General features: G+C 31.5%; 1 protein-coding gene across 1 annotated transcript; it reads left to right on the top strand.

The window, feature by feature from the left end:
- Positions 1-8566: 8566 nt before the first annotated feature.
- On the top strand, positions 8567-9881 carry LOC110706669 (homeobox protein 10-like). The gene is made up of 2 exons (XM_021884622.1): positions 8567-8822; positions 9303-9881. The coding sequence occupies exons 1-2, from the start codon at positions 8716-8718 to the stop codon at positions 9820-9822; spliced, it is 627 nt and encodes a 208-aa protein (XP_021740314.1). The 5' UTR covers positions 8567-8715; the 3' UTR covers positions 9823-9881.
- Positions 9882-14845: the final 4964 nt, after the last annotated feature.

Raw genomic sequence — 14845 nt, 5'->3', positions numbered from 1 at the left:
TGTAAATGGGTACGTTCTAAAAGATGGATCATTTTGTGAAAATGTTTCCAATGTGATATCAAAATTTATCTTCCTAGACCTTAATATTCGAAACTAAAGCACCTAATAGAGTCACTACATAGCACGGCACAACGTTGATATAATGCAACTTTCTTGGCCTTCACTTCATCACTTGTTTCTTTCATCATCGTTCACCTTTATATTTTCTTCTCTTATTAAGATGCTTATCTTTTTATGCTTTTACCATCATTAAAATAAAATCTTTATATGCTTTTTGTATTTTATTCTCTCGTGCTAACTAGTGAATTTACATATGATAGAAATAGGAATCCATTCCTTTTACTACTTTCTGCAAGCATTTTTAGGTATAGCCGTCTAGGGAAGAACAAAATTATAAATTAAAATTATTCTAAAAAATAAAAAGTTGATACCAACTTTTAACTTGGTCAATCAAAAATTTTGAAATTCACAACCACCATTAAGGAATAATTAATGTTATAGGCCAAAGATTGAGTATATAATTTGAAGGGTGTTGGACCAAATTAGGAAGTTCTAACCTCCACCTCTAAATCTCTAATCTTATAATAACTAAAATAAAATATCATTGAAAAGCTTGATTTTGACATATCTGTTTTATTGCAACTATGAAGCAATTTGTTTGTAGAAACTAGAAAGAAAAAGATAAAGTTGCATTGGTGTTTGTCCCGCAACTTTCAAGCAATGGTGCAATCTATAAATGTTTATCCGTATAAATGTTGCTTTATTTTCTACATCAAATAAATGAGATGAGCATCTAGATTTATCTTTTTGCAAGTATATAATATCAACGTCTCCATCCTTCGGTCTTGCTGAGTTGCTTCCTAGCAATTGAGTTCATCCATATTTCACATTTGTTTTGTTTTCCCGGCCACCCAATTAACACACATATTCTTCTTACTTTTGTTGTCTTAAGCCTTTATGTTTTGTTCGATCTATTTTGACTTATTGAAAAAGTTTAGATAAATACATAATTTTAAATAAAATAAGTTCTAATACACGTACACATAAGTTCAATAAATACTACTATATGATAATATAAGTTCTAATAAGTTCAGCTCAGACAAATGTAATAAGTAGTCAAATCAAACAAATCTTAGTTGTATTCAACAAAACAATTAGAAAGTATAACAATCAATTGTTGTATTAGCGGTTAATAATTTATCATTAGCTAAGATTTGGCAAAGTACCTGAATTTTATTTAGGTTTTCAACACAACAAAATATCGAAGAATGAAATTAAAACAATAAAAAGCTATAGTCGAGCACATTCTTAAAAAATTGTATGTGTTTCACTAATTGATTATTAAGCTTAATCACCCCAATTACTAACTTGATAAATCCATAATGGCAGAAGAATCTTACAAAAATTTACTCAAGTCAGGCTATAATGCTATTTAACTTAAATGCCTCATAAGAAGACCAATGAAACTGAGTTAAAGCAACGAAGATAATATTGCAAACATTTGGGCATTTGTCTGATTGTCTGAAATAGTGGCCCCTAAACTGTTGCAAATATGCTTTTCTTGATCGCCTCATACTTCCATAGATTCTATATCAATACTCAACTTTTCAATATAATATACTCCACATTCTAATTAAAGGACCACTTCTTCCACTTCCATTATTATTGCCTTGAAGCAATATACTAAGACAAAATTATGTCCTGTGCAGCTGCATGGACACAGGGTCATCTTGCACCTCCATAACTTTCACCACAGTTGTTGCCACTTAAGCTATACGTCCACGTGTTATCAGCGTGTACATCTCACTTGCCAGTTATGTATATATATCTATACCATGAATGAATGAATGATACACTACCAATATCATTCATGGTATAGATGCATGATACACTACCACTTAAGCAATATCGCAGATGCATGATACACAATCGTGCCCTTACATATATACTATGGAGCACATGTATAATTTATGATATACTTAGGGGCGTTAGGGCCTGTTCTCATTGACTGTACTCAACTGAATTGAACTGAACTTATTAGAGTTGAACTTATTAGAACTGAGCTGAACTGAAATGAATATTTTATAAGAGAAGGAAATTAGGAACTAAATTGAACTGAACTTAACTTAACTTTTTATAGCTGAACTGAGCTGACTGAATTGAAAATAAACGTATGAGAACAGACAAATGACCAAAAATTAGTTCACTACATGGTTCAATTGTATATGTACAAGACTACAAGTTGAAAAGACTAGTAGTGCGTGATTTTGAGGATGTTGTGATCATGAACAACCAATGTACTTGGAAAGATGGAAACTATAATTAAGAGTATAGATTTTTTATTTTTCAAGACTTTGATTGGTATATAATATTATTGGCTAGCTTTGAATATTAGTGCATGCATGAAATTGGAATAAGTATATCATATGTAAAGGACGTTACTTTTGACCTAAAAAATGAATATTAGTGCGTGGGTACAATTTTACATGGTATTTCAAAATTTTAACTATAGTTTCATTAGATAGCGTAGATGATAAATTAATAAATATTGTCGGCCAATATCTCAATTATTTATTAATTAATTTGGAAGGTGACACTCTTTTTTTGGTCGTATAGAATTATTCTTATATAAACTATTAAGAGTCCACAATGTACAATTGTTTAATTTATTTTCAATAACGTAGTATATTGAACTGTCAGCACTTTGCAATTTCTTCGTTCAATAAAATCCTGTTCATCATCATCTTTTACTTCCTGTATAGTCAAGTTTGTTGCTTTATTATAATCATGTAAATGACTATTGTGTACGAATTCAATTTTAATTAATAAATTTTATTTGTAAGGTAGGAAGGATGGCACGTCTAGCAAGAGAAGGGAAGAAAACCCTTTGAGTGTGTAATTTATAGATTCGACCTCGGGTCGCATGCTTAAACATTGAATCGATCTCAACTAATTATCCCAAAATCCCAATCATGTATATATACAAGTACTTTAATTTTCATGAAATAAATATGCTAAGCAAATGTACATAAATATTTTCTTTTTTTATTGTCTTGCTCATTTACTTGGACTATAATCTAGCTAATATGTACCAGAGCAAAACACATTGTCACGTATCATATTTACATTAAAATTAGGGCATAGAACAATTAAGAAATATTTCTACAAACTTAAAAAGGCATCTATAAAATTTATACAAAAATACATTGGTTAGGTTATTGAGGAGTAGTTGACACTTGACACCATGGCTCACATGATTTTGAGTAATATTTGTTTGTTGTTGTTGTTGACTTGTGGAAGATACAACATTGTTTATTTAGTCTCCTTCCTATGACCCTCCATCACAATAGCAAAATACTTGAATTCCAAACATTTGGGTCAATAATATTATGTCTATAATTTATTAATTATAATAAATTATCTTTATATATTCTCGGGGATAGATGTTAAAACCACCATTCTTTAAACTATGAGGTCGGATAGAAAAAAAAATTAAAATAAAAAAACTATAGATATAAACTTGTACAAGTACACAACAGTTGTAGTTTGTAACAACTTGTTTCTATTAAATTTTTTTTATTATTATTTATTTATTTATTTATGAAATGTATACAGCATGTTAAGTCGCTTATAAACTTTTCTTTATCAGCGCGTTTCTGGTGTGGCTGGCCGCACAGTGCGGCAAGGTGCTATATCAGTAACCCTTCTAGTAACCCCTCAAGTAACCCCATTTAAGTATGTAACCCCTGACTGACTTAGTAACCCCTGACCAAGTAACCCCTGACTGATTTGGTAACCCCTAGTAACCCCTGACTGACCTGGTAACCCCTAGTAACCCCCAACCTAGTAACCCCTGACCAAGTAACCCCTGACTGACCTGGTAACCCCTAGTAACCCCTGACCGACCTAGTAACCCCTAACTGACCTAGTAACCCCTAACCTAGTAACCCTAAGTAACCCTAACCGACCTAGTAACCCTCAGTAACTCCCTACCTAGTAACCCCTAACCGACCTAGTAACCCTTAGTAACCCCTTACCTAGTAACCCTAAGTAACCCTAACCGACCTAGTAACCCTCAGTAACTCCCTACCTAGTAACCCCTAACCGACCTAGTAACCCTTAGTAACCCCTTACCTAGTAACCCCTAACCGACCTAGTAACCCTTAGTAACCCCCTACCTAGTAACCCCTAACAGATCTAGTAACCCCTGACCAACCAAGTAAACCCTAGTAGCCCCCGACCTAGTAACCACTAACCCACACCCAAACCCACCGTAACCACCATCAACACCAACCTTTCTCAACCGCCGTCCTTAAAACCTTAAACTCCACCACACCACCACCAACCCCGTACCACTAACAACCATTAAAATTGTTAAAAAAAATTATTAATCAAAAATCGCCCAAAAAATCATCAAATTCTTCGAAAATTTTAGAGTATAACTTACCTTTGCATTTGAGAACAAAATTTTGTACGAGTTTATTGTTCTTTACCTCATTCAATTCAAATTTTCTTCAATTTGTTCTTTTGTCATAACAAGGTTCGTAGTTGCAAAAATTCTAATCAAATTGGTCACTTCAACTTGTTTATATGTAAGTTTGACTAAAATTTGTTGAATTTTGAGAAAAAGTAGAACAAAATTGCTTGAATTTTGGAGCAGTTACAAAGGATTTTAGAGAAAAATTGATGGTTTTAAGAGAGATAAGATGATGGGAGTGTGAAAAGTGTTTGAGGAGAGAGAAAATCAAGATGTCTTTTTTTGGGTAATGTTATACATAGCCCTTAGGGCTATATATAAGCATTAAAAACACTATTGGAAATTGTATAAAATTAGGAATTCATGACAAAAACACGCGTAGATCAGTGTAATAAGTGTGTTTTTGTCATGATTTTCTAAACTTATACAATTTTCAAGACTGTTTTTATTACTTATATGTAGCCCTAAGGGTTATGTATAACATTTTCCTTTTTTTTCTAAGCTTGGAGAAGAAGAAAAGAGGAGAGAGAAAAAGAATTAAAAAAAATTATAAAAAAATTGTGGTTGGCCGCACGGTGTGGCCAGCCACATATGAAACTTTGTGTTTCTTTATAAAGTTGTAATGTGTTTCTTTATAAAGTTGTAATCATACAAGTTTTGATTTTTATGTGATTTAAATAACGATAAACATGTTATTGTTAATCATTATTGTGAATTACTTTACACCCGTTATATACAAGACTATTATAGCTAGCTATCAAGATAAATTTATTAGGGCATGTTCTGATTAGCTGAACTGAACTTATTGGAGCTGAACTGAAGTGAATTAAATATTTTATGAGAGAAGGAAATTAAGAACTGAACTGAACTAAACTTATATTGGAGCAGAAATGAAGTAAACTGAACTGAAATTAAGGTGAATAAAATAGGCCCCTATTTAAAGCTTGGGGATTATTTAGGGTTGGGGGAATCTAAAGAAAGGAGTGGTGTATGAATCAAGATAATTTGGTCGTTTACCTAACAGGCCAGTCACGTGCGTTCCATGTGATTTGTGGGACTAAGGAAGCTTGGAGGGACCAAATGCTTAATTATCAAATTTCTTAGGTTTCTTCATGAGTGAAGTGGTCAAGGTCAATAATAAATAAAGTTTGGAAATTTTATTTTTAAGGAAAATAAAGTTACAAAAATTCAGTAGCATTGCTTTATTGGTTGTCCGGACACGTGTTGCTATTTCGTCTTAATCTTCTGAAGTTTCCTTCCAGTTGCTTCTGGAATAATCCCTAGAATACTCTGCAGGTGTTACCTCAATTAATATTTATTTCTTGTTTGTTTATTTCGTGTTCTAATTAAGACTTTGTACATGCAAATTTACGTAGTTGCTCCCTCGTATGAACAAGGCCTGCAATTGTTTACTAGTTCTTCAGATTTTGATGAATGAACACCCTTAATTTATATGAGTTTAATAATCAATGAATGAAATATATAGTCTACATTCTTTTAATACAGTTTTGGTTCGGGCTTTAAAATGGCTAGAGTAGAACTGTAGAATTATTGTAGAATTGTAATTATTTGAATAATTTTTTTTTTTTTGACATATAATTATTTGAACATTTATTGAGAGCTAACAATTATATATATACATACACTACATTTTAAATAGACTTAAATTAAATTGAAGCTTCTGCAACTTTGCTATTCTGGCTAAGGTTTTATAGTTGGTTGTTTAAAATAAGACTTCATGTATAATTTGTCCAACACATAATACTTCTTATATAATGCTTTCAAAACTAACTCATGTGAACAAAAAGATATGCAATATACTTTGCACAACACTAGGCGTCCACAATTACCGGTCATGTAGAAATTTGAGACTACTTCAACTCTTACACATTGGTTGGATTGAGAGAATTAGAGGTAAAGGAAGAGAACAAAAAACAAAGGATTTATCCTCCCTTTTTTGGATATCTTTTGATAAGAGGGAAGGGAAGGAAAGGAAAGGAAAATGGAAGGACTCTTCTTCCCTCCCTCTTTAATAAATCAAATCATTGCAATGTTGGAAAGATTTCGAGGGAAAATATAATCTTCGTTCCGTTCTCCCTCCCCCTTCCTTCTTCTTTCCTCCCTTCCCTTTCTCTTCCACTTTACTATCCAAACAAACCGTTATCTCCTTTTTTTTCATTTAGTTGAATATCATGTAAATGAAAGATTAATGGCTTGTTCTCATTAACTGAACTGAACTGAACTGAACTGAAATTAATATTTTATAAGAGAAGGAAATTAGGAGCTGAGCTGAACTGAATTGAACTGAATTTCAACGTAAGAGAACAGGCCCTAAGCCTTAGGCTTGGAGAGTGATCTTTAATATTCTTCATCATCTTATTTCTTCTTGTTGATCTTTGTGGAAATTAAAGTATTTCTTAATTACTCCATAACTCTGTTACATACATTATGTTCTTGCTATGTTATGCTAGATATGATTATCATTTAACAAGATTAGTATTTTTTTTATCAAGATTTATATAAAGGCACCAAAAATATTAACAAAAAGAACTACCTCTACATTTAGCTTACGTCTACTTACATATATAGGAGCTAACTCAAATATGTAACAAGCTAAGTTTCAATTCGTATACATGATCATATGAACTGAGAGGTCGAAGCTTGGGCTTGGAGATTGTGTTATCTTAGCTTTGTTTTATTAATCTTGTTGTTAATCCATCTTTCGTAGAAATTATTTCCTTTTTAACTACTCCATTAATCTACTTTATGCTAGATTATTGAACATAGATCTTAGATTGGATCGAGATTAAAGCACCAAGGAGGAAAAGGACACTTGCAAAAGGAGTGCATCTGGTTTAATGCTTGTTCATCCACAGAATAAATTATTAAATAGTGAGCTATTAGTGATTTTGTCTTGAGCTAGAATTATCATAGAAATCTCTAAGAACTTAAAAAGTAAGTTTATTAGTTGAGTTTTATTAATGACAATTGACAAATGAATGTTACTCAATTTTTGTTATATATTGTGATGAACTATCATCTTTGATTTTCATACACTTGAAAACCTAAAATATTTGTTTTATACTGTACAAAGTAATCTATATGTGTATGCAAGAAAGAAAACGAAAAACAACAAATAAGAACATTATACAAATGTGACATGGTTTACTAATATTGTGTTAGTTACGTTTTTGGATAAATGAATGAGAGGAATAGTTTCCATTATTGAAGAAAATTAAAATTTATCACAAAAATCCAAGGTAAGTTACCTTACTTCCAAAGCAGAGTTTTATACAATACGTCCTCCGTTAATAAACTTACTTTGCACTATTTTACACGTGATTAAAAATAAAAAGATATACTACATACGTATTATTTATTATTGAAGACATACTCCGATAAATTGTAATTCATTCACTCGAAGTGACATATTAATTTAAGGCTTATTCCAACAGTTTACGCTCAATTTAAGAAGATTATTAAATATTTAAAGATGATAGTTTCTCTATTCCTTTTGTCCTATTAAAGTGAATTATATATATTACATGCTTATACTTTAATATATAAAGGAAACTTCAACAAGTCGATCACCACCTACATAATTGAGACCGAAATTATTGAGACGTTTAGCCAATTTGTCTTCTCATTACGTTTCCCTTTAATTTCATTCATCCAATTAGACAAATAAATCATCATCAATTAAAATGAAAACAAAGTTCCCTCAAACTTTCTTTCATGTGGAAAACTTTAGATTGTCCAAAATTATTTAATTTTGATGATGTTGACATCATTGTCAATTCAAACAACCACCATTTTTCTAATCAATTTACTAACAAAAGAATGTTGCCATCACTCCCTGCCCCATACACTACGTTTTTATTTATTTATTTTTATTTTTTTTTTGGGTCCCGACACTCCCAAAATAATTATATTAAAATTATATACACTATAGTTCTTATAACTTTTCATACACGGGACACGGAAAATGATCTAATTTTAGTATTTAAATAAAGTCTATTTTACTTTTATTAAAAAAAATAATAATAAATAAATAAATAAAATGAATGAATTTAAGGCAATAAAATGCCGTGTGAGGAGCTAAGCTTCGTGTGTGGAGGACTGCCTACCCACTTATTCTCTTCAGTTTCTCTCTCTAAAAATCTATTTCTTTCTCTCTCTAAAAATAAATTATCTCATTATTTTGTGTTTGTTCTCTATCAAATGATCATACGAGGAAGATGATGACAACCAAAACACATAATTATGAATGTTGCATGTGTGGTGACCATGGCCTTTCTTATGAGCTCTTTCGTTGCAAAGTTTGTCATTTCAGATCTCAACATAGGTATGTTTTCCCATCGCCTCTTTTTGACTATTTCATCTATCTCGTTGTGGATTTGACCCTTACTTTTAATTTGTCGGCCGGTTCTATCCATAAATGAATAGAATCGTGCAGTATTGTTAAAAAAACGGAGAGATTTTGTATTAAAAAAAAATCTATCTATTTTGAAGTACTAATCTTTATAATAGCCAGTGAAAACTAGTTTTATTGATCTTAATCAACTACAAAATTTATATTATTTATAAGTTAGTAGTTCAGAACTGAGATAGTCACAAAAGACGATGATAAATAAATAATAAATCATGAAATATATTTAATTTTAACTGGGTTTTTAATTCTGATCAATTAAGTTAAACTTTAAATTCATTATTCCATTGATTAGAGCTAGATCTTATCAAAAAGTTTGAGCACATTAATTGATTAAATCCAATAAATTAATTTGTTCATTAATTCTAACCTTTTATTTGGGAATTATTGGAATAGGTATTGTAGCAATCTATACCCAAAAGCGGAGTCATATAGAGTATGCAATTGGTGCCTAATTCAAAAGAATAATAATGATCATCAACAAGACACTCTCACTCCCACCACAACAACTACTACATCAAACTCTCCTTCTTCACAAGATCACCACCACCAATTAGCCAAGACTCCCAATAAGAGGTTCATCAACAACCATGTTGGTGGGCCGAGGACCGGTAACGGGGCGAAAAGCTTACAACCCACAAGCCCAATTAAGAAGCCGGCCGGGGGCGACACTCGATCGCCTTCGGCCCGTAAAAGGATCATCAACGGAAGAGGAGGCTCGGGGCAAAATGATAATGAAAAGATAAGGAGGACTAAGTCTGAAGAATTATCCAACAATACCAATAATTCAAGTAGTAGTAGTAGAAGTAGTGGTGGTAACGGTAATGGTGGTGGTGGTGGTGGTCCAGCTGTTATCAAACATGTTTTTAGAAATAAGGTGAGAAGGTATAAGCTTTTGGAAGAGGTCTCTAGTTGACATTAATAACATCTCTATCAATTATCATAGTATTATAAATCATAATATTAATTTTAATATATAGTATTATAGTATTACTATTAATATCATTATCATCTAGCTAAGCTTGCTCCCTCAAATATATTTTTGTGGTTTTTTTTTTTTTTTTTTTTTTTTTTTTTTTTTTTTTTTTTTTTTGGGTTCAAAAAATGAATGAAACACCTTGAGCCCTTTGATAAAGTATTGTATATATACGGGAATCCGAATTTTGAGTTTTTTCTATATTCTAAACCAATGGATTCTATAATTTCAGCTGTCTTTTTCTTCATTTTTTAAAATTTTATTTATAAATTTTTATTCTAGGGGTTGGGGTATTTATTGTACTCATTTGGTTGCATGGGATATGGATTAACGTGCCATTATGCATGCATATTATCTAACCCATGCTTCTCTCTAATGAGCGCAAAAAACATATATATGCTTAATTAATAAGGTGTGTATACAAAACTTAGCTAAATTGTCATTATTAATTGCTTGCATAATATTATTGTACGTAGAAGAGTACTAGTTATAATATATATTGTCCATACAAGTCTTTCATATATAAGAAAATTCAAACAAAAACTATAATATATATTGAACTTCTCGATTATCATCTATATTCTCCACATAACTACATGGCTCCGACCATGCTTGCTCCCATCGACCTAAGTTGTTTTAGCCTAACATCGTAATTTATTGATTAGTACATGGCTTGTATGTGGAGTTTATTATGTCGATATCATTTATTACTTCCGTTATTTAATACTTGCAATATTATTTTTGAATGATAGAAACATTTTATTTTTTGATACATCTTGTTTTAGGTGCATGCGATAATAGAAATAATGCATATGACTTAGTGTATATTTTTTTTATCGAAATAATAACTTCATTTTGAGTATGTAAGATCGATTAGTGTGCTAGCTAGAAGATAATCTTACAAACTAGCTAGTTGTATTGCGTTCATTTATACATATCATTCATATCTCCATTTTCGTATCTTTGCTTATTGCATTATCAAACACAGAGTGTTTCATAACAATACCCTAGATTATCTCAATTGAATAATAATTAAGGATCCTTAATTTGTTGATACTTTTAGTAAAGGTGGCCTAAAGAGTAATCATGTCGCTTAATAGGCGCCATTAACCTTGTTTAAAGCCACATAAAATTATACGTAACTAAAATTAGATGATATGAAACTAATGAAAGTATTATTTTCACATCGGTTAGTGTAAGTTGTAACCTAATGAAAATTAAAAATGGCATGTTGTTTGATTAGAATAGTAATTAATCATGATTGTGAACGTGTGAAGTACCCTTTCCCGTTATTTCTGCAGAGAACATGCTTGATTATGATTTGAAGATGATAATGATAGCGATTACAATCAGCAGATTGGATGGAATTAAAATAATCAAGATTTAATTTAGTATATGGTTAATTAATTAAATAAATCATAGAGTAGTTAAAAAATTATAGGTTGCTTTGCTAGAATGATGATTGATGAGGCGCCAATTTCGTTATTAATGTATCATAAAGTTACTTTTGATATAACATATGATCGGATGAAATTCTAGGTTGCTTTAATTTATTTAGTTATAACTAATGGACCCTAATTTTTCTTATTATATTGGACAATGTTAGTGATTGTGTGATTAACAATTTGGTCAAAAAATAGTATTACAACTTTGGCATCCAAGGCGTCAGAAGTGAATTGCGTGTGCAAAGTGTGTCTACTATCACTAGCAACAACTTCCTACCACGTAAATAGAACGTAATTGCTAATACCATGACTTCTGACACAGTTCAATATTATGTAAAGTTGTTAATAATATAAATCTCGACTAGTTTAGTTGGTTGATTAAACTTTTTAAAAGAAGATGATACAGTGTATATCCAAGATCTGAAATTGAATTTCGGATCATATAACAATTTACCTATATAGACAGATCGATTAACTAATTCATTTTCAGAACGTGTTATATAATGTTGAATTCATACAAGGTTTATTTGTTGTAACATCATTCAATTACTCATGGACAAGATTGCTTATGGCTTATATAAAGTGACAAACTATATAATCACTATTTGAAGGTACAATAAGAAAGTAGACCATCAGACCATGCAAGTTGCAAGATACATGTTATAAAATGTTGTAAAAGTGGCATACGTAATTCAAAGCGAGGTTTACCACTCAATATAATTGTGGAAATTGACATTGACAAAACTTAAGATTGAGGTTAATATAAGTTAATCATCAAGTAAACACACGCATACACCATTAACATTATTATTATTATTGTAAGTGAAATTATGAAGTCATTAACTACTCCCAATAAAGTAACTGGTAGTTAGTTGAGTGAGTATATAGTAGTACGTCGAAGTATGATCATTTAGTTGACTTTGGTGTGGATGTGGGGGTGCTTATGACATGGCTCTTAATTTGGAGTTGAGGGCACCAACATATAACAGGTGTGTGGTGTTGCTGTTTTGCATGGTTTAAAGGGTATTTCATATGTATTTTTTCATGCCTTTGGGTTGAAGAATATTAGCCCATAATTCAATCCAAATTCCAAAGTATGGGTATTTGCATATTATATAATTCCTCCGTTTCTCTATATTTGACATAGTTTTTAAGCGTATTTGTCAATGCACAAATTTAAAAACTTTAATTGACAAAATTCATTAAAAAAAAAGGATTGATAACTATACTTTGAAATAAATCTAACAACATGTTGAAATCCAACTCCTTTTGATGTATTAGATTCCCTTTAGATGCTTTCTTAGAGTTTAGTTTATATTTTCTTAGTTTGAGGTCCCATTAATGTGTTACTGTCAGTTCAGTGTTAAGTAAGGATTCTCCTAGTAATCAAATAAAAGCTCTTTAGACGGTGAATAATTAATGAAATCTTAAGCCTTCTACCCAGTATTGCTTTGCTCTTATGCTTGTTTGTTGTTAGACCTTTATTATAGATATTGTGTCTTACTTGCATAATAGCTCCCCTCCAAACCAACTTGATGCATTAAGAACTCGTGGTTCGGACCAGCTTGTGCCCGCCTTGAAGTATCGGCCGTCACAAGCCCCGACCACCCGCACCCCGTCGCCCAAATAGATATGAGTGCTCATTTGATTTAATTGCCCACTTGTGTTGCTTTGTGATCACAAGTCCCTCTTCCGCTCAAGGCTAGCGTTCTTGCCGCTAAAAGGCTAGAGAACGCCGTACATTTCGGGGTCCAAACTCCCGGACTGTGACAATAAATCTAAGAACGTATCACATGACTTTTTTTTTTGTCAGAAGTAAAAATTAAAAAAATCAAAGTAACTTATTTGATTAGCATCAAAGTCAAGACATGTCAGCTATATATAAATAATAAGAATTTATTAGACTTTAATTACTTTACGAAGTATTTCGGCAAAAAATGAGCTAACCGGGCCTCGAAGGATGGACCCAGGGCGGAGCCTCCGACGCCCAAGTTAGTAGCCAAACAATGCATTTATTGAGAGGAGTTTAGGAGAGAGAGCTATGCAAGAGTATTAATTGCTTGAGGCTATATGTGAATATCTGATAAATGGTGTAACTGAAGGCTTTTATACCTTAGCATGATAAGGAGAAATGGGCTTAGAGTCATATGGGCTGACCATGCTGATTGGGCCGTTGACTTGAGCTTGACTTGGCATGATTGGAGGCTTGGGCCTTGACCTTGAACTTGGAATTGAATCATTTATGGACTAGGCCCAATTAGGCTTAATTGGACCCAAACACGAAGTAATTATTTTGTACATGGATTTGGTTAGTGTTAAATGGTGTTGATATATATCCAGAGAAGATAATACGGAGTAGGGTTACAGGCTTATAGCTAGGTTAAGTAAGGTGGCAAATTGATCGTTCAACTCTGATCAACTTTGGATCAGATCATGAAATAACTAACAACCTCATAATAATAATATTATAAGTCTATCATCGACCCTTCTGTTTATGAAGTATGAAACGGCCTCTCAACCAAAAAAGAAAAAAAAAAAAGGTGTTCTTTTAATTTATTGTGCGCGGAATTTTTTCTAGAAGACCTAACTTGATACATACAGTATGATCTAATGATTCTAATCAGTACTTCGTAAAATGATAGTGTTGGACTGTCCTAAACTACTAATGTGTTTATCAGTTATGTGATTACTACATAGTGATGTCATGACATCTTCAAGCCTTTCTCTTGGAGTCTTGGTTAACAATTGATATTGGGCTTATGTGTTAGATAATAGATTTATATATTATCTTGTTAATATTCTATAAATGATATATCTTGTGTAATTAGGCCTCTCATAATTAGGTTGTACACACCTATATTGTAATACCCGAATATTTTATGATTTTATATAATATATTTTATTAAACAATAGTTTATTTTTATTTATTAAATAACTTTTCTAATCTTATATTTTTTATTTTAAAGTTCGAAAAGGTTTAAAACCTATTTTAATTTAAATATGACTCTCTATTTTTAAGCATATATAAACTATTCTAACCCTATTAAGTTTTTGGGATACAATAATATTGTGCAGCCGTTTTTATTTATAATTCTTAGCTTTTCCTTCGTGCGTTTATAGCTGTAGCCTTCTATCAATCTTGGCTTTAGAATAAGTTTATCTCCATGATCAGTAATTGGTCAAACTAACTACCCTTTATTCCAAATTGAGTCATGCACTCATGCGCATAGTGGTGAATTGGTGATCGAGCTGAGCAGTGGAAGTTTGGAGTAATCATGTCATGTGAAATTACATTATTGCGTCCTTGTATCTACGTAGTATTAGATCGGTAATCACACTACCTTAATTAATTTTTTTGACTTGTTTGATTATAAATTGTTAGTAATAATTGTACTCCGTATTGTTATGTGTAAATTTTATAATTTGTGAATTATATATGATCATGATTTATATGTATATGATTAGTGTGTGGTATTATATGATTCTAATTGTCGTATTATTTTTGTGGTATTGATTGA

This window comes from Chenopodium quinoa, unplaced genomic scaffold (genome assembly GCF_001683475.1).
Source record: "Chenopodium quinoa cultivar QQ74 unplaced genomic scaffold, ASM168347v1, whole genome shotgun sequence".
NCBI classification, from domain to species: domain Eukaryota; kingdom Viridiplantae; phylum Streptophyta; class Magnoliopsida; order Caryophyllales; family Amaranthaceae; genus Chenopodium; species Chenopodium quinoa.
This window is presented reverse-complemented; position numbering and strand designations above follow the sequence as displayed.